The sequence below is a fragment of the Electrona antarctica genome (genome assembly GCF_951216825.1).
Source record: "Electrona antarctica genome assembly, chromosome: 5".
NCBI classification, from domain to species: Eukaryota; Metazoa; Chordata; class Actinopteri; order Myctophiformes; family Myctophidae; genus Electrona; species Electrona antarctica.
In genome coordinates this window covers 25,910,296-25,937,194 of record NC_136810.1, presented here as the reverse complement: position 1 = coordinate 25,937,194, position 26,899 = coordinate 25,910,296, and the positions used below count along the sequence as shown (strand labels likewise).

General features: G+C 41.5%; 2 protein-coding genes across 6 annotated transcripts in view; one reads left to right on the top strand and one right to left on the bottom strand.

The window, feature by feature from the left end:
• Window positions 1-5,130, top strand: part of mob2a (MOB kinase activator 2a) — a 101,001-nt gene extending 95,871 nt beyond the window's left edge. For all 5 annotated transcript variants that reach the window (XM_079500722.1, XM_079500723.1, XM_079500720.1 and 2 more), the window contains exons 4-5: window positions 1,865-1,989; window positions 4,617-5,130. In XM_079500722.1, coding sequence (XP_079356848.1) covers window positions 1,865-1,989; window positions 4,617-4,936 — 445 coding nt within the window. In that variant the 3' untranslated portion in view covers window positions 4,937-5,130. The remainder of the gene's footprint in view (window positions 1-1,864; window positions 1,990-4,616) is intronic.
• A 3,188-nt stretch (window positions 5,131-8,318) lies between these two features.
• Window positions 8,319-26,893, bottom strand: LOC306923917 (putative polypeptide N-acetylgalactosaminyltransferase 8; the record flags this gene model as incomplete). Its single annotated transcript, XM_079502264.1, has 10 exons — window positions 8,319-8,441; window positions 9,023-9,193; window positions 9,829-9,921; window positions 11,651-11,800; window positions 12,730-12,915; window positions 13,494-13,608; window positions 16,771-16,968; window positions 24,256-24,442; window positions 25,640-25,806; window positions 26,571-26,893. The coding sequence occupies 10 exons, from the start codon at window positions 26,891-26,893 to the stop codon at window positions 8,319-8,321; spliced, it is 1,713 nt and encodes a 570-aa protein (XP_079358390.1).
• Window positions 26,894-26,899: the final 6 nt, after the last annotated feature.

Here is a 26,899-nt window from a genome sequence, read left to right as displayed (position 1 = left end):
GAAAGGTGCAATTCTGGGAAATTGCAAGTGTGGTTGCAGTGATGCAGGTCGCGAGGAATCCACTGGAAACGTAATATTCTAATATAATATATATTGTGATGTCATGTGAAGTATGGCAACCGTTTGTGAAGCATGACAAAAGCTTCACTTTTCTGTTGTGCAGGTTCACTTTGCTGGCAAAAAATGCTCAGACTGAGAACAATAGTGTGTTGCTTATAGCAACCCCACTAATAATTAATAATTGATTTTAATTAAATCGGTTTTCAGATATAGCGAAAATAGCTGATCTACAAGCTCACGCATCACAAGCTTTTTGCGATTTTTGGGCCTGTCAACTGTCATCTGTCAGCTGTTGCTGTTGCAGCTATTGAGCCCCAATCTTAAAGGGTCTGGTTTCAGCCTAGAATCTTGACACCAAGGGTTGCCCACCTGCCCCTGGCAGGTAAATAAAACGTTTGGGCAGGTAGAGTTTGTTTTAAGATTGCCCGACAGGGCAAGTGCCTCTTTGAGAGGGGAGTGGGCGACTGTCTATAAACACAACCCCAGGCTTCTGGTCTGTAGAATGTAAAATGAGAGCACTGTTTACCTATATGCTGTTTACACTGTTGCTACAAAAATATAAAATAACACGTGAACCCATAGTCATATTCATAGCTAGTATGTAAGTATTTGGTATACAAATTGAGGTATGGCATTTTTTTATCACGCAGACCTAAAAAGTAAAAATATAAGTGATAATTTAACTGTAACTGTAATGTAAATGGCCTTTGGGCAAGTAGAACATGACCTGCCTCTGAGACCTTAGTGTCAACCCCTGTGATACCCCTTCCCAGTTTTGTAACTCAGTCGGCCTCCATGCTCAGGTGGCTTCATTAGTTGGCTAATAGCCGCCCTGCTCCCATCTCTGAGGTGTCTGCTGGCTTGCTAGCGTGACTGGCGTTGTGTTTGTTGACTCCCCAGCCTGACCTTTTACTAACTATGACCCCTCTGTCGCCGGGCCCAGAGGGCTTTTTGGCCTTCAGTTACACCGCTCGGCTTATCTGGGTCACCCTCCCCGGAAATGTTTGACCAGCGGACGGACCGGGCCAAGCGACAGGGGAATCGGTGTCGCGTTACTCCCGAGACTGCAGGGAATTTGGCCCCGATCAGGAAATGAAAGGCCCGGGGGCAGTGGGTTCACTAAGTCCACTGGAATGAAAATATGCAAGCAATGATGGCTTGACGTTTACATGTGCGGTCGATCCAGTACACCAGGGGGCAAGCTTGAGGCCAGTGTAATACAGACACCAGTCATTCAGAAATATGGGTTTGTCCAGAGTGGTGAAACAGTCTGGATGTGGGCAGTGTGTCATCAATGTCTTCATCAGGTCTGATGATGATGATGACAAAGGTGTCTACACCTCTGTCTTGTCTTAATGGATGCTGTAGATGAATCATGAGTTTCAGGAAATGCTCTTCCTGATATGTAACCTGCTTTTTGTCCCAACTGACCGTGAACATTTTTGGAAAAACATTCACTGAACGTTGAATCAAATGATGAGCCCAGTTCGTAGTTGTGAAATATCCTGTTCTGCACTCACCGTCACTTCCAACATGGATCACGTTGCAAAACATGTGCATGTGACGTATTCATGAGATGGGGGAAAAATAACTTATATTCTAATGGTTCCAATGTAGTTCCTTACTCACAAGCTCTTGCTAATTGTTTAAATATGTACGAAACACACTTAACAACTCCGAACCTGGTATCACCTATTTTTTGCATCTCGTTGTTGGCAAAAGCTAACGGGCCCGGCGATTATGTGTGAAATGTGCAGCATGTGACATCATGTAACATTTTCCCCTTCCTTGTCCCTCTCTGCAGAATATACTACTGGTACGACGAGAGGGGGAAGAAGACGAAGTGCACTGCTCCTCAATACGTCGACTTTGTCATGAGTCTTTGTCAAAAACTGGTCACAGACGATGACATCTTCCCTACAAAATACGGTAATTTTTTTTCCCGTTCCAGGCTTTCAGTGGCTTTAAAGCAAAGTCCTCAACTCTGAAAATGTACCCATGTTCTTATTTACACTTTCAGGGTTAAATTTGAGCTCAGGATTTTCAACTGTGCTTCAGTATCGGGGAAGGTGCAGTTCTAAATTGAGGGCACATGTAATAGGTTTACTTACACTTTATTACTTAAAAGGATCCCTGGCCAATGAGACAAATAAGCCTTAAGACATTTTACTTGCCCTCTACAACTAAAATATAAAAATAAAAACACCTTAAATATTTTATTTATTTCATAAAAAGAATCTTTCAATCAATAGGAACTGCTCCTGTGGAATATATGGAATGTATGTGCTAATAAAAAGTAAATATTGCTTTGATGCTCATATTATCCTTATGAAGTACTAAGTTGTTTTATATTAGCATATGCATTCCTAGCCGCAATTTGCAACTCTAGATTTTTTTACAATGGGATGAATCTAGAGTTGCAATACCCTCCATTGACTCCCCACTCATCATTTTGCGTTTGCGATCAGCTGGTCTTAAACGATGTTAAACTCACCAACATTGCAGCTGTAGTCCAAGCTTGAATTTTGCTCTTTCAATCTGCAAAGCTTGTTTTTCATAAAAATCCCCCGTAGACATGTTATGAGCTACTTTCTGTCCAAAATATTCCACAAGTGATATTCCGATCCGCCATTTTGGAATTCTGCGACGGGCCGTAAAACAAGACGTGAGGGGGAGAGCTTGTTTAATAGAATCTTACCTGCACAGGTAAGACACCCAAAGAAGAGGCCGACGCAGCGCGACGCCCCGCCACGCACAGCCTTCTATTAAACAAGCTCTCCCCCTCACGTCTTGTTTTACGGCCCGTCGCAGAATTCCAAAATGGCGGATCGGAATATCACTTGTGGAATATTTTTGACAGAAAGTAGCTCATAACATGTCTACGGGGGATTTTTATGAAAAACAAGCTTTGCAGATTGAAAGAGCAAAATTCAAGCTTGGACTACAGCTGCAATGTTGGTGAGTTTAACGTCGTTTAAGACCAGCAGATCGCAAACGCAAAATGATGAGTGGGGAGTCAATGGAGGGTATTGCAACTCTAGATTCATCCCATTGTAAAAAAATCTAGAGTTGCAAATTGCGGCTAATGCATTCCATAGGGCTGACCACACACGGACATATGACATCATCAACTTGCGACAGGAGCAGTTCCTATTCAGTGAAAGATTTTTTTTTTTTATGAAAGAAATAAAATATTTAAGGTTTTATTTTTTTATTTTAGTTTTAGAGGGCAAGTATAATATTTTAAGGCTTATTTGTCTTATTAGTCAGGGGTCCTGTAAGGGGAACCTGTACTATATAATGCGATATGGACATTACTTTTGCATTACATGTATCAAAATTCAAAAGTCTTTAAATCTTGAATTCTAAATGATACAGATGTTTGTCAACACAATGTATGGTGCTGCAGGGCCCTCTGCTGGTGCACTTGTTGAACAGCGTGCTGACACATACCAACATTTTTCTTACAATTGGTCATCGACAGGCCAGCTATTTGACTTCAATAAAGTCTGGTTTACATGTAGTCGTGTGACACGATGCACAGGGATGATGAATGTCATCTTTTTGTTAAAACAAAACGTTTTTTGTCTTCTCTTTAAGGTCAAAGCTGTATATTCTGTTAGTAATCATTGCTATAGACTAGAGTGCTTATTCAGTATCAGAGATGTCCTCATCTCTCCAGCAAAGAAAGTACATTTTCAGTTGGGTTGACAAATTCAGCCAATCAGGAGAGAGTACATATTTATCAGCTTAAAATTGCTAGTGTTCCAGTTTTATCTGCTCATTTCTTTGTCACACTTCCCATTTCACCTGTTAATCCTGCATCCTGTATTAGTTCTCTCTCCTGATTGGATCAAATTGGTATCACAAGCTGAAAATGTCTGTACTAAAGAGCTGGAGAGACATGGAAACTTCAATAGCAATGAGTATGATCAGAATAGAGTGCTTGCTACATTTATTTTAACAAAATAATATCACTTACTCTATCTTTAATCAGTGTTAAAGCACACACCACATATAGGGCAGTATTATGCGTGTCTTAAGTACCAGGTACTTAACTTAAGACCTGGAGGCGTGATCAATGCCATTTGGCTATTCTGAGTGGCCAAACAGCATTGACCACGCTTCCAGGGCTTAAGTTAAGTAATAAGACCTGGAACTTAAGACACGCATAATACTGCCCATAGGCTCTAATGCAGCATGACAGCGAGTCACAGGTTAGATTCATGAGCCTCAATAAAGGCTAAATAAATCTAAACCCATAGCACCCATAGCACTTTCCGTAGTACTTGCCCTATCCTCAACCTCCTACAGGCGTATGCAAAGGCTCAACTTATGTAACTTAGACAGCATTTTATGTAGACTTAGATGGCAGTTTATGTAAATATAGCACTATATAGTGTATATATGCATAGTTTATATTTATTTACCATTTACTGTATATGACGTACAGTATTGCCATGCTTTTTGTTCTTGCTTAATGCAAGTCACTCTGGATTAAGAGTGTCTGCTGAATGCCTAAATTGTAAACCCGTGTCTCTTGTTCCTCTCACCAGGCAAGGAGTTCCCCAACTCGTTCGAGTCCTTGGTGAAGAAGATCTGCCGGTACCTGTTCCACGTGCTGGCTCACCTCTACTGGGCGCACTTTAAAGAGACGGTGGCGCTGGACCTGCAGGGTCACCTGAACACTCTGTACGCACATTTCATCGTTTTCGTAAGGGAATTCAACCTGGTCGACCCCAAGGAGACCTGCATCATGGACGACCTGTCCGAAATCCTCTGCGCCCCCGTCCCGCCGCAGCCCCCCACCCCAGCCCCGGCCGACGACCCCTCGGCCCCCTCTCCCTCCTCACAAAACCACGTGACGGAGAGATGAGCAGGACCTAGCGGTGAGACCGCCACGCCCGGGGTGGTGATAGAAGATTAAGATAGACGGAGAGAGGAAAATTGCAGCCTGCCCCCCCCTGACCCTTTCCTAGGCACCAACGGCGCCAGCAGGACTTAGAGACCTTCCACTACCCTTATATTTCGCTACGACACCAACCAGCCAGACGGACGGACGGAGGGATAGAAGGAGGGGGGGGGAGGATTTATCGAGGGGGTGGGGTGGCGGGGAGGGGTTTGTCACGCCAGCAGGAATTGGCGTGAGTGTTTCCTCCCAAGGGGCAAATCCCTCCCATCTTCTCTGCAATTTAAACTAGGAACAAAAAAATGTGTTTGATTTTTTTGTTTTTCTCTCCGATGTTGGAGTTATATTTAGTTTAATTTCTGTTTTTATTTTTTATTTTACGTTTTCGCTCGGTGGAGGACGTGAGGTGTGACCATTTGCCCATCCCCCTCCCCTCCCCCCGTTCTCTGCTTGTCATACAGTGTAGGATGCGGGGGGCGGGGCTTTGCTTTGCTTAAACATGCTATTGTACAGTGTTGAAACATGTGGAGAAAGGTATCTCTGTTAATCCTACAGTCCTCTACGCTACCCCCCCCTAGTGGCTGGGGGGGTCCAGACTGTAGGGTGGATGGCCACTACGCTGGCCAGTAGGGAGCCATGTTACTGCCTGGCGGGGCGATACTAGCCAATCACTGGTTTAGGTTGAGTATCTGGTGGGGATGTTTAATAAAAGCGCTTCCTACTCAGGACCTGAAAGAATATTGTCACTGCTGCCAGAGAGAAGTTAACTCTCTCTCTCTCTCTCTCTCTCTCTCTCTCTCTCTCTCTCTCTCTTGCTCTCTCTCCCCCTTTCGTTCTGTCCCTCGCTGTCCTCTCTCCACAAGGCCGCTCTCATTCATTCCTCCATATTACAGATGTTTGATCTTGTATAACTGTAGTCACATAATCATCCGCTGTATCCCGTTCCTAACAGCCCTGTCATAGAAACCTACATATGGGGGTGGGGGGGGGGGGGGGGGGGGGGTCGGCAAAGACACAGCGTGGCAAATGCCACACAAAAGATTGAGAGACAGAAGAAGATATAAAGATTGTATATTAGATATTTAATCTGGTCAGAGGGAACTGCTATTAACGAGACTGAAGCCCATATCTGGCCCTACTAGTGAAGGTTGGCGGACACCTCTTCCCCAGACGTCAGAGCTTGTTTGCCGGGTTACAGCGTGGCAGAAGCCTCCCCTTCCCGTCCCCTCCCCTCTCTCCAGTAGCACAGGAGAAGGACAAAGACATTTCTCAATGTCTGCATGCCCACAGTGAGGACAGGTGGGGAGAATGTGGTAGGTTGTTGGGGGCATTTTCTTTCCTTCTGCCCTGCTGTTTGCAAATTGCTGAAATTCAGAGGTGGACAAAGTACTCCCCCCCCCCCTCCCCCAGTACTTGAGTAAAAATATAGATACTCCTGGTAAAATATTGCTCCATTTCAAGTGAGACTTGCTCTGTCAGATTTGTACTTTGAGTTACTTGCTTTAAAAAAGTACAAATGGCAGTAGTACAAACAAATTTCGATGATAGTGAAAATAGCAGATCTACAAGCTCACTACAGCGCATCACAACATGTGAGATTGTAGATCAGTTGTTTTCACTATTTGAAATATGGCTTAAGTGGTTAATTCATAATGTACTTTTTTTCATTCGTAGAAATGTAGTGGAGTCAAAAGTACAACATTGGTCTTTGCAATGAAGTGGAGTGAAACTTGGAAGTATCCATAAATACACCCAAGTAAAGTTCTGATACTCAAAAAGCTTACTTAAGTACAGTACTAGAGTAATTGTACTTTGTTACTGTCCACAACTGCTGAAGGCAAGACATGTCATCAATATTCCCAGCGCAACATTTAGATATTTTTTTTGTCCCTTTAATATTTTCTTTCTATTTTTCTTTTCTTTTTTTTATTATCAAAGAGGAAATTAGTTCATAAATATCATTACACATGTATAGAAAATGCACAATGTCTGCTTGGACTTCACTGTACAAAGAATCGCAAGCGGGTTCCGTCAGACATAGCCTCTGTATCGAAAGGAGGATTGGGTTTATGATTCTCCTTTTTTATTTTATTTATTTTATTTTTGTTTTGTTTTCTTGTTTGCAGGGTTCTTCAGTTCTGGCTTTCATTTTTATGTATTTTAATTATTAACTAAGTTAAAAGCAATTTAATATTTTAAGCTCTGCGGATTATAATCTAATAAAAGACAGAAATGCCTCTTTGTCTCTGTGTCTTAGTTTTTTTCTTTATACTTTCATGACAGAAACTTCTAATGCACAAAATAGATGTGTGTGTGTGTGTGTGTGTGTGTGTGTGTGTGTGTGTGTGTGTGTGTGTGTGTGTGTGTGTGTGTGTGTGTGTGTGTGTGTGTGTGTGTGTGTGTGTGTGTGTGTGTGTGTGTGTGTGTGTGTGTGTTCCAATACAGTCCGTTAAAATGACTGATATTCATATTTGAACAAAATGTTTTCAGACTGTCGGGTTTGTTAGGAAACACCCATCATCAGTTTTGTGTTGCATACCATTGACAGGCCTCTTAGATTTATAGGGAAGCCAGTTTACATCAGAAAAGCTGGTTTCTGGAGCTTGGACTCCTCATGCATAGAAGCCAAGAGGCCAATAGCAAGAGGGGCCAACTTTGCATTACTTCCTCTATCTGCGTGATGTGGGCACTGGGCAGTAACATTAGTAGGAGACAGGAAGAATGTTCGAGTCTATTCATTTCCAATGAAAGAGTGAACGTGAACACAGTTTATGAACCATTCCTTAACTCCATGGTCACTGAACTAAATACTGGACCTAATCATCAAAAGGCACTCAATATTTACAAAATATTCATACTAAAATGGCTTCTTTTAGCGAGACAAATCAGGAGTAAATGTACTTTATCGACATTTCTTTATCCCAGCAACAAACTTGCGAGATGTGAGAGCAGTCCGGAAGAGTCTCTGTCCATCTGCAATTTGACGGACGACACAGGGGGCTCTGGCCCCATATTTAACATTGACACTGCTAGAGCCCTAAGTCTTCTCTTATGGCGATCCCTGGCATGTCTTTTCAAATAGGGGTGCATGGGCTACTTAGTGTCAATTTAGCTCTATCATGCCAGTTTCATGGTTTGTTAGTATCATGTCACATGATAGTTATACATGATCTATGTAAAGACTGTGTCAGACAATGGCTTTACAAAATCCAAGATTCACTTTATTTGCCCATACAGACAATGTACAAATGCCAAAAATATGATTTTCCTGTTTTAAGTGTGAACAGATGTTTTTGAAACATTGAAATGTCACACACACACACACTGTCTGTCTGTCTGTCTTCATCTCCTAGACAGGTTTGATAATATTTTGGATTTCCCATCTCTGGCCGGTACATTCATGGACCACCAGTTGTGATCTGTCTGTGATCTCCAAACATCTTTTGGTCTTTTTGTTCTTAATTTCTTTACCCTGAAAAGAGAGAACCAGAAAAGATTGAAGTGTGTCTCTCCTGAGTAGTAATTACATATACCAGGAAAATACATCGTAATGAAATACAGTATATTTCCTAGGAAGCTATTGATATGATATTCATTGTAAGCACTACATAATTGCTTAGTAGTTCACGGGAACCTACTAGAAAAGTAGATGGTTGTAAAAATATAGTTATTATAGGAATATATTCTAATTCTATATCCGCAGAAATGGATATAATACAAACCCATTAAAACCTATTACAATGTAGGGAACTAGAGGGTATGCTGCTGTTGTTACAAAAGTGCACATAAGTAATGCATAGCATAGTGAGTACTAGTAAGGAAATGAAAACCTACATGAGTATATGTTCTACATGGTAAACCTGGAAAAGTTTACTGGAATAGTTCTGGTTGGCATTAAACCACACGCCATATACTTAATCATACTTAATCAACATAAAGTCCCCACAAAATATGGGGAAGATTTTTTGGATTTTTAACTATAATAACACACTCAAAATAGAGACTCCAGGTTGAAAGCCGTTAACACTGTGTTGTTGGTAAATAGCACAGTACCTGAGTGAAATCCCAGAAACGGCTCATGCCCTTCTCCGTAGCTTGTTTACATTCGTACAAGCCGGGGATGGGATTTGCTTCGCCCATATCAACCAGACACCTGTTCTCATTGTACTTGTGGGACTTGATGCCGCCAATGTATAGCTCACCACTCCCACGGTAATAAGTGGACTGAAGTAAAGAAAAAAAAAACAGAAGATTTGCCAACAGAAACAGGTACACAAGGTTTATCTACAGCCTGATACTTGTTTAGTTGTTGGGGGGTCCAATGCCCACAGCGAAAATCTTTTGGGGTGTTCTCACAATTAGATGCAGACAATAGTCTAATCCAGGGGTTCTCAACGTTTTTGGCCGGGGACCCCCGGAAATACTTTGGCAATGTCTCGGGACCCCCGCCCCGCCCCCTCCCGACCCCCAATATAAATTGACTGCTACAATAACCTTAAACCATTTTGGGCGGGAACCCCTTTTGGTGTTTTAAGCATTGTTATAATTTAGCTATTTAAAAATAGCAGATCTACAAGCTCATAGCGCACCACCGAGTGGTGCGCTACGAGCTTGTAGGTCTGCTATTTTAGAAAAATCGTGAAAATAAAATTAAAAAAAAAAACCTTTTGTTTTTTCTTTTTTTTTTAAATAATTTGGGGACCCCCTAAAATTATTTGGCGACCCCCCCGAGGGGTCGCGACCCACGGGTTGAGAACCCCTGGTCTAATCTATAAGGTCACACAGCAACCTGTAGATCTGTTATTTTTGGTTTCCAACATTTTCAGGAGGCCACAATTCCATGTGTAGATGATACTCACCTGAGGGCCATAGTAATGGCAGCCGTATGCAATGGGTGTATGCCCTGGCACAGCCCCTTGATCGATGCACATGCTGGCATTCATGTTCTTCATCTTTGCTTTCCACAAATCAAGAACAGAAAGAGACACATGTATTAGTGTGTACAGTATGTACACTATGAGCTGTACAACACAGGCCCATAGCTTGTTTATTTAATTGGCCAGGCTCATTAAATAAACTGAGACAGGGAATATCAGTGCCACTTCCTTACATTATTTAATTGTGGCCCTAATGCGCCTGTCAAAAACGATTACATTATCACAAACAGCATTATTTTTGTTTACTTTTATATTATTAATTCTGCATTAAAAATGTACATCTTATAAATCTTCAAAAATCTATGTTTTATAAAAAACACTGATTTGATAAAATCTATAGGCCTATTTTATAAAATCAGTGTTTTATAGTATATATTTGTGATTTTATAAAAACCTATAATAGTTTGATTTTCTTTTATACAAAACTATTATTACATACTTTTATAAAATGCAACATCTAAACACAAGCCAAAGCCTTAGACACAATAATCTTATCTATCCTCGATCTTTTTAAGAAACTCAGGCTTGACCACTTACTGTAGGCCTAAAAACCAAAATTCCTGCCATTCCTGCCAAACGCTACAAATGCTTTCAAGCATCACCCTTTAATCCTATTCATTTTATCATCCAGCTAGTACTAGTAACCCCATCATTAAATGTATGTCAAATAATGCTAACACCTTTAGCTTTTTCTTTACCATGCACGCTCCCGACTATTTAACACATTTTTAATCCCAGCTCACGTAGCTTACTCTCACTCTCTTACTTTCAATCACTCAAAGCATAACACTGAAGATGTTAAGATGGACCCTAAAAAGTCCAGAGTGCATAACAGCCTGGTCCTGACTTTATTATCTGCCTTAGACAAATGTATACCTGCAAGTATCTGCACCCCGTGAGAATGCCTCTAAAATCCTGCCCTGAAACGAGGAGCAGATAACATTCACACCCACTGTAGCCCAAGTGCTTAGCCACAACCCCAAGGGAGTTCAGCAGTAATACATCTTAGGCAATATTAAAGTTTTAACTTGACCTAGCTACACCTATAGAGGGCCGGTAAAACTTGTATAAACACGGTCATACGAGTGTTAGCCCAAGTGGGATAATCAACAGCGTAAAGTGTGGTTAATTCGCAATTAAGATTTGATTGATGAAAAAGTCATGTGAGTATATTATATTAGTATACAATCAACTTGTGGTCCGCACAAGTGGTTATACAGAATATAATTCTGTAACCGAGCCAGAAATGAGACAGGAAGAGTTGCATCTTCTCCATTAACAGATACAATCGGGAACACGGTTAGTGAATGCCCAGTATGGTGTGCATTACCATTAAATATTATACAACAGGTCGTTTTGAGGAAGCAATCTGATTGGTTGAAACAGCTTTCTAGCCGTGCTTAAACCACGATAATGGCACGGCTAATCAAAACAAAGAATTCAGACGTGCTTTTCTCTCAGAGCGCAGCAGACTCGGTGGTCGTAGTGGCTATACATCTGTCATTGTCATTTCGGCGATTATCTTAGTTTTAACTTTAAGGGTAACTGTTGTATAATTGCAATATTACACTCGAGGGTGTTTTGTCATTCATGCACTTCTGCGATACCTTTCGGAACACGCCCTGCGGGCGAATTCCTACGACACCGCAGGTGTGCATTAATGACGATAAAAAACACCCTCTCGTCTCTCGTGTAATATTGCTTAATTTAGCGCCGCCGCCACCCACCGCCACCGTAAACTTACTCCTCCATAAACCAGAAGATCGTCCAGAAGATCGTCCAAGGGATCCAGTTGTGGATATACGTTCTCCAGGTACCACTTGAAAGGCTTACATTTCAGCTTCTCTCTGAGCTTCTTCCTCTCTGACACGTCTCCAATATCTATCCCATGGTCCTTGATTGGGGGGGAAACTTGCAGAATTAGTTTTACGGTATACTGTGTGATAGTGGTTCTCAAAGTGAGGTCCTTGAGGGTCACCTGTAATTGTACCTTGTACAATCTCAGAAATAGCTAATTGTAAATCATATCAAAAATGACGTCTCCATTCATTGTCAATGGCATTTAATGTTAGGACAATGATCTACACTAGCTGAATATAGGAGGGGCTAGCGCCCCTCAAAAAGAAAATAATTATATATTTTAAAAACTCTGCATCATGCACCTGTAACCCAGCATGCCTTGCACTGCGTAGACGCGCGCCGTAGACCAAAAAGGAAACAAAGGAGTGGAGTTCCTGTTTGTGTGCCATTTTTAAAGGCTGTTTTGAAGTGTGATTGAAGAGAGTGCATTCTGGGATTATTTTCCAAAATTAAAGTAAATAAAAGAATACAAGCACATTGAAGATGGTGAAAGGAGTCTATGTTGGTGCCAGAGGACAGATCAATGTCGCGCAAGGGGCGTTGAGGCGCGCAGAGCACCGTCGCGTGTGGAGTTAGAACAGGAACAAAGAGGGGAAGCCAGTGACGTATGAGGAGCAGGCAGTTTCGCCTACGTCATGGTCTATGACTTTTGTGGGCGTGGACTTCTAGGAAAGTATAGATGGGGTTTTGATTAATTGATTTATTGATTGAAAGATTTATTAACAGATTGGAGAATTACAGTACATTTCAAGCACAACTCAATACAAAACTGTTAACTGTGGACGACACCATAAAGCATTACACTTGTTTACAATAGGGTCCACCATGTTCAATTCATCATAACATTTAGAGATGTACAAATATACACTTCTATAGCCAAAAAACAGGGTTGCGTGGACTAAAGAACATCAACCTAGGGGTCTTTGAAAGGTTAGGAGAATAGGGACCACTGTCCTACATTACCTCAAAGGGCACGTTCCAGGCCAAATTGACGTTGTGTTTGTATTCGTCCATCCACACCTCTGCTACCCTCAGGGCATTCCTCCTCATGGCCTTACTGTAGTCTCGCATATAGGGCTTGTGGGCCCTCTCAATGTGGGCTATCTTGGAACATGGAACGACCTCCACACTCCCTCCACACGTCCACACCTGTAAATGGGTGTTAAACATTATAATTCAGCAGAATGAGTTCAGTTCAGTTTAACATATTATGTACAGTAAATGTTACCATTTGTACTACTTAACCAGAGCCAAACCAAACCTCCTCTCACAAAACTACACGTTGTAGTTATATAATTTTAATTTATAATAAGAAAGGAGACTATGTCTAACAGCTATGAATACAATTATGTGTATTTAGATCCTAACTATATAAAGCAATTACTAGGATTGTGTATGTGCTTGTGACCTTTGTGAAAACATTATTACGTATTGTTGAGTATTATTTAAAACCTCAGCTTTGGAGAAGGTCTACTTCCCAAATTTTGAGAGGAGCTTCTACAGTCCTGTCTCACTCCCCTGTCTGACTGGGTAAGATGGAAAGAGTAAAATTCCATAAAAACAGAACCACCCCTTGGAATGCTGATGATACAATGGTGTAAAAAAAAAAAAAAAAAAAAGGGGGAAAAGAAAAAGAAAAGAAGGATAAATAACTAAATGTAAGCATTCTAGATTAACACAGAAACAAGCCCAAATTCTCATGTGCTGTATTGTTGTGGTTGACTCACTCGGATTCCTAGCTCAACGTTTTCCCCACCATATACTTGCATTCCTTCATCAAGGACCCCGATTTCTCCTAGAAACTTCCTGTCTGCAGCTAGGATCCCCATGACCGAAGGACTCCTGGAGAAAGAGATGTTATCGTTGCTGTCGGGCAGAAACCTCTTATCTCTATGTTTTAAACGAAGCAACGCAACACGCTTTGAGCTTGTCGATCTGCTACTTTTGCTATTTTTGAATTTGAATCCTGAAAAGTAACAGTTTTTGACATATGAGGTTTAACAGAGACATTATGTTATGTTAATGTTGGCTGACATGTCAACCAAAACTTCTCTTAACACAGAAGAAAGAGAGATCATAATTCTTAACTTATTCGCTGTCGTACGATGGCATTGCGTGCTGAAGGTAGCCAGCCGATCTACAAGCTGTGTGAGCTTGCTCGATATTTTCGCCGAGCGACGCCATTTTACGACAAAGTATAAAACAGGCTTCAGTGTCAGAGTGATGGTGCGTTCCTGTGAGAGGGTCAAGGAGAAGGGTTCTCTATGTTTCTTTTTTTTCTTTTTTTTTTTCTTCCCTATGCTGGATAAATGTGATACCACTAATGATGATAATCCTGGCGCAAATGCATTGTGTGTGTGTGTGTGTGTGTGTGTGTGTGTGTGTGTGTGTGTGTGTGTGTGTGGACCCAAGAGGGTCCACTGTGTTCAAATCATCAAAACATTTAGAGACGTACAAATAGACACTTCTATATAGCCAAAGAACAGAACAGGAATTCATCATAAAGGAGGTAAAAAAAAGGGAAAATAAACATATACAGTGAGGGGAAAAAGAGGTATTGATGAATGATGAATGTGATGATGATAATGTCCGCCTTCTCCCTGTTGGTTAACGAGCGGCGGATGCGCGCGCCGCTCAGGGGCCGGCCTAGGTGCCTTGAAATGGACACCCTCAGTCTGCAGGACGGGAGCGAAGAGAGAGGTTGTGTACAGAGGGCTCCGGTGAGAGCGCCTTACGAGAGAGGACTGTGCCAGTGCGACAGGGGTTCGATCCACGGTTCCCACGCCAGAAATCGAGTCAGGAACAGTGACAGCTCGAGCGTGACCGTGCAGTGAAATTAGTGAGTGAAACAAAGTATAGATATTGAAATAGCGAGTCATTCTGGGATCGACATCGCTGGAGGAGATCCGGAGAACGAGCCAAGAGATGCGACGACTGACGGAACGAGCCGACCTATCAGCGCAGCAACGAGAAGAAGTCCAGATGATGTTGGACAGATGGAAGAGCGTGTTCGCCACCCATGACGAGGATTTCGGGCAGACCGACGCAGTGCAACATCGGATTCCGACGGGGGGCGCCGCTCCGATCCGTGAGAGACATCGACCCTTGCCGCCCTCCATGTACAAGGAAATGAAGAACCTATTGAGTGACATGCTGCAGAAAGGAGTCATCGCTGAGAGCCGCAGTCCGTGGGCCGCACCGATGGTCCTGGTGAAGAAAAAATATGGCAGTTGGAGATTCTGCGTTGACTACCATAAATTGAATGCGGTGACGCACAAGGACGCTTTCCCCTTGCCCCACATTGAAGAGACGCTGACGAGCCTGACCCAAGCCCAGTGGTTCTCGACGTTGGATCTAGCCAGTGGATATTGGCAGGTGGGGATGGACCTCCGCGATCAAGAGAAGACAGCCTTTACGACCCCGCTGGGGTTATATGAGTTCACCAGGATGCCGTTCAGACTCTGTAATGCGCCCACCACGTTTCAGAGACTCATGCAGCAGTGCCTAAGTGGTCAGGTAGCAGAATATTTATTAGTTTATCTTGATGATATCATCCTGTATTGCCCTGACTTTCGTTCTCATCTACAGCACCTCGGCCAGGTTTTCCACCACCTGTGGAAACACATTTGTCGAAACTGCGCCTCGACAAATGCACGCTTCTGCAGAGTGAGGTAAAATTCTTGGGCCATGTCGTAGACAGACAGGGTGTCCGACCAGATCCTGACAAAGTGGCAGCCGTTACGCAGTGGCCAGTGCCAACAACCGTGCGTGAAGTATGTGCCTTCCTAGGATTATCTGGATATTATAGGAGATTCGTGCCATCCTTTGCTGCCATAGCCAGACCGTTAAATAACCTGTTAATTGGCGTTCCAAATGATGTGAAATTGCACCAGTGTCCCATCGAATGGACTTCGGAGTGTCAGAACTCCTTCCACGCGTTAAAATCAGCTCTCACCGAGGCCCCCAAACTAGCGTATGCCGACTATGAACAGCCTTTCAGGCTGTACACTGATGCGAGTGGTCGCGGCCTTGGTGCCGTTCTAGCCCAGGTCCAGGAGGGGCAGGAAAGAGTTATCGCCTATGCCAGTCAGAGGTTACATCCCACAGAACAGAATGACGCGAATTACAGTTCGTTCAAGCTGGAGCTTTTGGCCCTGAGCTTTTGGGCTGTGACGGAAAAGTTTAAACTAAAGACTATTTGACCGGCGCTAAGTTTACTATATACACCGACAATAACCCTGTAGCGCATCTCCAGATCGTGCGCTTGGGTGCCGTAGAACAGCGCTGGGCTGCCCAACTAGCCTCTTTCACTTTTGACATAAAAGGCAAAACACCGATGCGCTATCCAGATTCCCTGTAGTTTCCAGTGATGCGGGGGCTATAGAACTCGCGGCGGAGAGGGCAGGAACCGTAAGTGAGTGGCAAGAGGCGCAAGAAAATGATGCGGATATCCAAACGCTAAAGCAGCGCGTCTTGAAGAGACAATATCCCGCGGCCGAGGAGAGGAAGAGTTGGTCTCGAGAAGCACAGCAAATGCTACGACAGTGGACGTGACTACGAGTAAAAGGACATGTACTGTATCGTAGTGTGACTGATTCCAGATAGATCGTGTGCCCGAAGGCAAGACGAGAGGAGGCATGGAAGGGGATCCACCTGTCGACAGCCCATGCGGGACCAGAGAGGACACTGACCCATCTGCGCCGACGATTCTACTGGCCTGGCATGGAGGGGGAGGTACGTTCGGTTCATCTGGGTTGTGTCTCCTGCAGCTTACAACACAAACGAGTAGAGCCTCGGGCCCCGTTACAACCGTTTGAAGTGTCTTACCCCCTAGAGGTAGTTGCCATTGGTTTCCTCACCTTGGTGCCTTAACCCTGTATTATACTTTGTTGTACAATAGTGGCCTACACAAATTGCTATCATTAATCGTAATCGAGGCAAAACCTTGAAGTAATAGTGATATTGATTTGAAGTCATATATGTCCAGCCCTAACTTCAACTTACTTGCCAGGCATTGAGGGATCGTTGAGCTTGTTCCACTCAGGCCTAAAGCGCTCGTACATGCACCACAAGGCCCAGTCAAAGGCTTGGGCAGAGGCATAGTAATTCACCACAGCCAGGTCATCGAAGTTGACCCTGTCAAACACTGGAGAGACCACCACCGTTCTGTCCAGTTTGATCTGTGTCAGCAGAGGCTCCGCCCTAGAGTAAACAGAAAGCAAACCCCAATATACTTAGGAAGCAAAAGAAAGGATCAGTTGTGTAACTAAGTAAGTAATAGAAACCCCATTCAAACCTTTTTAGGTTCATCTTATGGTGGACATGTTTACCTGAAAAGGAATCTTTGAAATGTTTCATAGTTTTAGAAATATAGTGCTTTCAAATTTGAGAAATTTACAATGGGACTCAATGGCAGATATTGGCACGTCAAAAAAGCACTTTCACCTAGAAACTCCATTCACACTTTTTATAATTCAGCTTACTGTGGAGACACATGCTGGAACTTTTTACTTTGAAATGTTTTGTAGTTTCTGAGTTATTTAACTTAAACGCCCAATGCATTCTCAATGGCAATAGCACAAACATTGGCATGCTAATACTTGCACCTAGAAACCCCATTCAAACCTATTTAGGTTCATCTTACGGTGGACATGTTTGCCTGGAAAGGAATCTTTTCATAGTTTTAGAAATATAGTGCTTTCAAATTTGAGAAATGTACAATGGGGCTCAATGGCAGATATTGGCATGTAAAGATTTGAGTGGGGTTTGAACCCACAACCTACAGATCATGTAACCATTGTGATAAGTCACTGAGCTACTTGCTACCTGCCACAATACAGTTTGCCTTTCCCTTTGAGTAACAACACTTGTACAAAAATAAAATAAAAAAATAAAACAACAGGAGATTTGTCTATTGTTTCTTGTGCTGTTGTTTATCGCTAGAGGTTTGAATGCTTATGAACCACAATGGAAACAAGTCTCTGGCTCTTCTATCATTATCTTTTTTGCTTTTTGTACACAGCAAGCACAGTGGCTCACTGGGTACAGAGCCTGCCTGGGAATCTGGAGGCCATGGGCTATAGTCCATGGTCTCTGGGTGATTTTCGTCTTCTTTTTTTCAAATCCTCAAAAATTATGAAAAAAGGCATGGTATAGTATGCCATCCAAGGCCATGGGCTATGGGCCTATAACCTATTTAGGTTCATCTTACAGTGGACATGTTTGCCTGAAAAGGAATCTTTGAAATGTTTCATGGTTTTAGAAATATAGTGCTTTCAAATTTGAGAAATGTACAATGGGGCTCAATGGCAGATATTGGCACGTCAAAAAAGCACTTTCACCTAGAAACTCCATTCACACTTTTTATAACTCAGCTTACTGTGGAGACACATGCTGGAACATTTTACTTTGAAATGTTTTGTAGTTTCTGAGTTATTTAACTTAAACGCCCAATGCATTCTCAATGGCAATAGCACAAACTTTGGCATGCTACTAGTCCTACATACTTACACCTAGAAACCCCATTCAAACCTATTTAGGTCACGCTTTTCCGTCACGCTTTTTCGTCACGCTTTTTCGTCACGCTTTTCCGTCACGCTTTTTCGTCAACTTTGTCATGCTACTAGTCCTACATACTTACACCTAGAAACCCCATTCAAACCAATTTAGGTTCATCTTACGGTCGACATGTTTGCCTGAAAATGAATCTTTGAAATGTTTCATAGTTTTAGAAATATAGTGCTTTCAAATTTGAGAAATGTACAATGGGGCTCAATGGCAGATATTGGCAAGTAAGGATTTGAGTGGGGTTTGAACCCACAACCTCCAGATCATGTAACCAGTGTGATAAGTCACTGAGCTACTTGCGACCTGCCACAACACAGTTTGCCTTTCCCTTTGAGTAACAACACTTGTACAAAAATAAAATAATAAAATAAAATAACAGGAGATTTGTCTATTGTTTCTTGTGCTGTTGTTTATCTCTAGAGGTTTGAATGCTTATGAACCACAATGGAAACAAGTCTCTGGCTCTTCTATCATTATCTGTTTTGCTTTTTGTACACAGCAAGCACAGTGGCTCACTGGGTACAGAGCCTGCCTGGGAATCTGGAGGCCATGGGCTATAGTCCATGGTCTCGGGGTGATTTTCGTCTTTTTTTCAAATCCTCAAAAATGATGAAAAACGGAAACGGCATGCTATAGTATGCCGCCCGAGACCATGGGCTATAGCCCATGGTCAAAAAGGATGAAAAACGAGGATTAGAAAAAAAGTTCAAAATTACTCCGAGACCATGGGCTATAGTCCATGGTCTCGGGTTGATTTTCGTCTTCTTTTTTTCAAATCCTCAAAAATGATGAAAAAAGGCATGCTATAGTATGCCATCCAAGGCCATGGGCTATGGGCCTATAACCTATTTAGGTTCATCTTACGGTGGACATGTTTGCCTGAAAAGGAATCTTTGAAATGTTTCATGGTTTTAGAAATATAGTGCTTTCAAATTTGAGAAATGTACAATGGGGCTCAATGGCAGATATTGGCAAGTAAAGATTTGAGTGGGGTTTGAACCTACAACCTCCAGATCATGTAACCAGTGTGATAAGTCACTGAGCTACTTGCTACCTGCCACAACACAGTTTGCCTTTCCCTTTGAGTAACAACACTTGTACAAAAATAAAATAAAAAAATAAAATAACAGGAGATTTGTCTATTGTTTCTTGTGCTGTTGTTTATCTCTAGAGGTTTGAATGCTTATGAACCATAATGGAAACAAGTCTCTGGCTCTTCTATCATTATCTTTTTTGCTTTTTGTACACAGCAAGCACAGTGGCTCACTGGGTACAGAGCCTGCCTGGGAATCTGGAGGCCATGGGCTATAGTCCATGGTCTCGGGGTGATTTTCGTCTTTTTTTCAAATCCTCAACAATGATGAAAAACGGAAACGGCATGCTATAGTATGCCGCCCGAGACCATGGGCTATAGCCCATGGTCAAAAAGGATGAAAAACGAGGATTAGAAAAAAAGTTGAAAATCACTCCGAGACCATGGGCTATAGTCCATGGTCTCGGGTTGATTTTCGTCTTCTTTTTTTCAAATCCTCAAAAATGATGAAAAAAGGCATGCTATAGTATGCCATCCAAGGCCATGGGCTATGGGCCTATAACCTATTTAGGTTCATCTTACGGTGGACAAGTTTGCCTGAAAAGGAATCTTTGAAATGTTTCATGGTTTTAGAAATATAGTGCTTTCAAATTTGAGAAATGTACAATGGGGCTCAATGGCAGATATTGGCACGTCAAAACAGCACTTTCACCTAGAAACTCCATTCACACTTTTTATAACTCAGCTTACTGTGGAGACACATGCTGGAACCTTTTACTTTGAAATGTTTTGTAGTTTCTGAGTTATTTAACTTAAACGCCCAATGCATTCTCAATGGCAATAGCACAAACTTTGGCATGCTACTAGTCCTACATACTTACACCTAGAAACCCCATTCAAACCTATTTAGGTCACGCTTTGTCGTCACGCGTTTTCGTCACGCTTTTCCGTCATGCTTTTTCGTCAACTTTGGCATGCTACTAGTCCTACATACTTACACCTATAAACCCCATTCAAACCAATTGAGGTTCATCTTACGGTGGACATGTTTGCCTGAAAATGAATCTTTGAAATGTTTCATAGTTTTAGAAATATAGTGCTTTCAAATTTGAGAAATGTACAATGGGTTTCAATGGCAGATATTGGCAAGTAAAGATTTGAGTGGGGTTTGAACCCACAACCTCCAGATCATGTAACCAGTGTGATAAGTCACTGAGCTACTTGCTACCTGCCACAACACAGTTTGCCTTTCCCTTTGAGTAACAACACTTGTACAAAAATAAAATAAAAAAATAAAATAACAGGAGATTTGTATATTGTTTCTTGTGCTGTTGTTTATCTCTAGAGGTTTGAATGCTTATGAACCACAATGGAAACAAGTCTCTGGCTCTTCTATCATTATCTTTTTTGCTTTTTGTACACAGCAAGCACAGTGGCTCACTGGGTACAGAGCCTGCCTGGGAATCTGGAGGCCATGGGCTATAGTCCATGGTCTTGGGGTGATTTTCGTCTTTTTTTCAAATCCTCAAAAATGATGAAAAACGGAAACGGCATGCTATAGTATGCCGCCCGAGACCATGGGCTATAGCCCATGGTCAAAAAGGATGAAAAACGAGGATTAGAAAAAAAGTTGAAAATCACTCCGAGACCATGGGCTATAGTCCATGGTCTCGGGTTGATTTTCGTCTTCTTTTTTTCAAATCCTCAAAAATGATGAAAAAAGGCATGCTATAGTATGCCATCCAAGGCCATGGGCTATAGGCCTATAACCTATTTAGGTTCATCTTACGGTGGACATGTTTGCCTGAAAAGGAATCTTTGAAATGTTTCATGGTTTTAGAAATATAGTGCTTTCAAATTTGAGAAATGTACAATGGGGCTCAATGGCAGATATTGGCACGTCAAAAAAGCACTTTCACCTAGAAACTCCATTCACACTTTTTATAACTCAGCTTACTGGGGAGACACATGCTGGAACCTTTTACTTTGAAATGTTTTGTAGTTTCTGAGTTATTTAACTTAAACGCCCAATGCATTCTCAATGGCAATAGCACAAACTTTGGCATGCTACTAGTCCTACATACTTACACCTAGAAACCCCATTCAAACCTATTTAGGTCACGCTTTGTCGTCACGCGTTTTCGTCACGCTTTTCCGTCACGCTTTTTCGTCAACTTTGGCATGCTACTAGTCCTACATACTTACACCTAGAAACCCCATTCAAACCAATTTAGGTTCATCTTACGGTGGACATGTTTGCCTGAAAATGAATCTTTGAAATGTTTCATAGTTTTAGAAATATAGTGCTTTCAAATTTGAGAAATGTACAATGGGGCTCAATGGCAGATATTGGCAAGTAAGGATTTGAGTGGGGTTTGAACCCACAACCTCCAGATCATGTAACCAGTGTGATAAGTCACTGAGCTACTTGCGACCTGCCACAACACAGTTTGCCTTTCCCTTTGAGTAACAACACTTGTACAAAAATAAAATAATAAAATAAAATAACAGGAGATTTGTCTATTGTTTCTTGTGCTGTTGTTTATCTCTAGAGGTTTGAATGCTTATGAACCACAATGGAAACAAGTCTCTGGCTCTTCTATCATTATCTGTTTTGCTTTTTGTACACAGCAAGCACAGTGGCTCACTGGGTACAGAGCCTGCCTGGGAATCTGGAGGCCATGGGCTATAGTCCATGGTCTCGGGGTGATTTTCGTCTTTTTTTCAAATCCTCAAAAATGATGAAAAACGGAAACGGCATGCTATAGTATGCCGCCCGAGACCATGGGCTATAGCCCATGGTCAAAAAGGATGAAAAACGAGGATTAGAAAAAAAGTTCAAAATTACTCCGAGACCATGGGCTATAGTCCATGGTCTCGGGTTGATTTTCGTCTTCTTTTTTTCAAATCCTCAAAAATGATGAAAAAAGGCATGCTATAGTATGCCATCCAAGGCCATGGGCTATGGGCCTATAACCTATTTAGGTTCATCTTACGGTGGACATGTTTGCCTGAAAAGGAATCTTTGAAATGTTTCATGGTTTTAGAAATATAGTGCTTTCAAATTTGAGAAATGTACAATGGGGCTCAATGGCAGATATTGGCAAGTAAAGATTTGAGTGGGGTTTGAACCCAGAACCTCCAGATCATGCAAACAGTGTGCTAAGTCACTGATCTACTTGCTACCTGCCACAACACAGTTTGCCTTTCCCTTTGAGTAACAACACTTATCTCTGGCTCTTCTGTCATTATCTTTTTTGCTTTTTGTACACAGCTAGCACAGTGGCTCACTGGGTACAGAGCTTGCCTGGGAATCAGGAGGCCACAGGTTCAAGTCAAGACGAAAAAGCGTGATGGAAAAGTGTGACGAAAAAGCGTGACGGAAAAGCGTTCTTTAACTTAAACGCCCAATGCATTCTCAATGGCAATAGCACAAACTTTGGCATGCTACTAGTCCTACATACTTACACCTACGTAAGTAAGTAACTAAGTATAAGTAAGTAAGGCCATATTTAGACTGCAGTCACATTCAGTCAAATCTGATTCAAATCTGATTTATTTCTCAAATCTGATCTTTTGGTCTGACCATTCACACTGCCGTTTTCAAGTGACCAGATCTGATCTGCGTGTTCAGAATGGCAGCCAAATCCAGCCTGAATCAGATCTGTGCCACATCCAGATTGGAATCTGATTTGTTTAAATTAAGTCTAAATGCAGACAGGTCACATACAAGTCACATGGAATCTGATTTAGAACAGGTTGTTGCATTCAGACAGAGACAGATCGCCTCAAATCAGATTTGAAACCACCTCTGAATGTGGCTCAAGTCACATTGGACATCTTAATCCATTCACCTGAAAAAGTCACTAGAGGCACGTCCAAAGAAGCCTAGTGTCTAAATCTGTGTTCAAAAAGCTAAATCTGGGAAAATATGTAGGCTATCCATGCTCAAGTGACTTGGAATTGTTTTGTCAAGTGTTTCAGTTAGGCCTACAAAATGCTTAATTTAATTGTCCATCCTAATAAATGTATATGGAAAATGAGACTAATTGTTATTGCTTTTATAATTAATTACTATTTAGAGGGTATGCACGTGACATCATCATCATACCCGGAAGTTATGCAGGAACGCTTACTGAGTGGCAAAAAACTATTTTCTGGACTTGACAGCCCGTACATCCAAACAGAAAAGTCTTATCTGATTGTATTAAACAATGTTAAACAAGGTTAAACTCACTTTGCCACTCGATTTGCCACTACCGAAACACTCGTTGTTTAGTCAAAAATAAAAAATAGTAAATAGAGTGCTGGTCATAATGCATTATTATGCTCAGCACTTCTCACATCAATAATATGCTATAGCATATAAAGTTTTGTCACTTTACTTAATGGTCACAAAGTCATGCTATAGGGTATTATAAAATGATACAACTGCTAATAACCATTAAAGAATGTTGCCACTTTACTTAAAGGTCTCAAAGTCATGCTATAGGGTATTATAAAATGATACAACTGCTAATAACCATTAAAGAATGTTGCCACTTTACTTAAAGGTCTCAAAGTCCTGCTATAACATATTATTGATGTTTATAAGACATTATTCCATTTAATAAACACATTGGTTATAATTCATTATGACACAGACATTACAGCACTTCTCTATGTGCCTTTATAACCACCTAAGTTATAATAGTTATAATGTGCTCTTCACTGAGCATAATAATGTATTATGACCAGCACTTATAATATGTTGTTATACATGATTATAAACATTTATAACGAGTGCTATAATGCCTTATAAGCACATTATAATGCATTATAAATGCGCTATAATGCATTATAATGACGACCTTAATATAATATTACCAGATCGGTATCAGGTTACCTACCACATCTCATGGACTTCGATGTGAGCATCCAGGAGAGCCACCACGTCAGCAGTAGCAGCCCTCCATCCAGAGATCCTGGACGAGGCCAACCCCAGCTGCTCACCATGCCTCACTCTCCCAATACGAAGCCCTGGGTTCTGTTCCTGAATGGACTTAACGTATATGTCAAGGTCCCCCTTAAGGTCCTCTGATTTTAGAAGGAAAAACAGAGAGGGAGATTATGAATGGGAATTCAACATGGATTTGGAACATAATAGGCCTACCGGTAGTTGCTGTTTATCATCCCTGCTAACTTTCATTATTGAATATTAAACACCTAAGTGAATAAGCTGATTATCTAAATTATAGTTACATGTAGATTCAGAAGCTGTATGGGAAAGGACAGTATACTCTGCAGCAGTTATGTGGAATGGGTTACCTGCAAGCCAATAACTTAAGTCCTCCATGAAGAGCTGGCTGAATAGACGCTGCATGAACCTAACCATCAAGTTGACTTATTTATATTTTGTTGATATTTATGATTGATTTTATTTTTCTGTATGTCTCTGCCCCTTTCAGACTTAACCACTCTGTATAACACATTTTGAGCTTGTAGATTGGCTATGTTCGGCGAATAAAGAGCGTCACAGTCCCGCCCCCTTTCATGACGACGCCAGGCCCAGGAAATAATTCCCAATGCATTTTTCCCATAGACATTTCAACATAAAAGTATTTATTTAAAGACCGTATAAGTGTCGTACAAAGCCAACTCGAGTTGTGACAAAACATGACAACAAACACAATATTTTGGACCAAACAAATAATTACAAAGAATAAAAACCTGCCGTTTTCTTTCTAATTCTTTGTTTGGCCCAAAACATTGTGTTTACTGTCATGATTTCTCACAACTCGAGTTGGCTTTGTACGACGCTTAAAAGGTCTTTAAATAAATACTTTTTGAAATGTAGGCCTATATGAGGAAAATGAACGTGGAATCATTTCCTGGGCCCTGGTAGGGGGCGGGACTGCAACGCTCTATAGAGAGAAAACAGATGAATATAAAACTGTTGACAAGTGATTTGAAGATTGGGCAAAATTCATAAATGATTAATTTCCAACATTCACAGAGATCAGACACTCAAATCATAGATAGAGTTAGGTCTTTGCTATTCCGGAGTGAAGTCTGTTGAGGTTGACCCAGACATTCCATGGTAGGAGAAATGGTTGAAACAGTGTTGGTGAAATGACTTAAGTGGAACAATTCCTTATGCCAAAAATGGAGGGATCGTGCGTGGTAAGGCGTCTAATGAAGTGTGTGCATGTGCATGTGTGCGTGTGTGCGTGTGTGTGTTGTTCTACTGCATTAAACATGAACGTGTCACCACCCTGTTCTTATCATACCAACCATTGGAGCTGTTATCATCCACCAGAATGATTTCTCTCAGCAGGTGTTTGGGTGTTCGGTCAATGATGCTGCGAATGGCTCTCTTGATGATAGACAGGGCCTCGTCCAAGAAGATCAACACCACTGCCATACTTGGAAGGTCCTTTGGGTACTTCTTTTCTTTACACCTATTCAAGTATAGAACAAAATGTATTAATCAGAAAATATTTCTGTATTTTGGAATTGTGGCAGTCTAATGTAATCTACCCAACATTTCACCTTAGATATTTTCTCTTTTTTCTTCCAGTGGTGGAAAAAGTTTTTTACTTAAGTATCAATACTGCAATGTAGAAATACTCCCTTACAAGTAAAAGTCCAGAATTCAAAATAGTACCAAGTACCAAAAGTAGAAAGTACTCATTGTGCAGAATGTCCAATTTCAACTTGCAACTTTGGCTATTTTCAAATGGCTTGAAAAGTACAGTACTTACATACTTTCCACCACTGTTTTCTTCTATGATCACTATAGAATTGAAGCTAAATCTGTTAAACTCATTGTAATGTGGAGTGTACGCTATTTTGCCTTGGAGATATTTTTAGTGTATTTTTTAGCCTAATAAGTTTGATTGCTACACATTGTGTGTTCATTCATGTTGTGTTTTCTGTCAGTTCTGATGTGTGAAGACTGACTTTAATGTGTTCCAACTTCCCACCCATTGTTCAATTGGCTCATTGGCTCATTTTCACTAACTGCGCTCCGTTGTCTCTCCATCTCATGAGGACATAAAGTCTATCTACTGCCAAAAGTGTCTTACCGCAAGTACAGGAAGTATAGGGCTACATTTTGTTGAGCTTACTGGAACTTCCTGTAGGCTACTTACAGAGTCAGACACTTCTGGCAGTAGGTCTTGTCCAGTCTAAGGAGATACAATAAAAAACACCACACACTTACCTGGGGTGGAGGGTATATGGAAGAACTCGATCTAAAGGTAGGCGGTCACTGAGAAAGACATTGTAACCATATTTCATAAAAAGAGCTTGTGCTTCTTTTTGTTCATCTTCAGATAGATCATCCCCCCAGTCCTTGAACAAGTAAGAATTGGGGAACAGTTTCTTCTTCGTCTTCAGTTTCTCCTTTTGGGGCTCCTGGTCAGCGTGTTCTCCCTGTTCTGGCTTCTGGTCAAGTTGTTCTCCATGCTCTAGCTGCTTTTTCACCAGTGAGGCTTTCATTGAAGCTATGACTCTTCCATGATTCTCGCGGTCTTCTGAGAGCATTTTTTG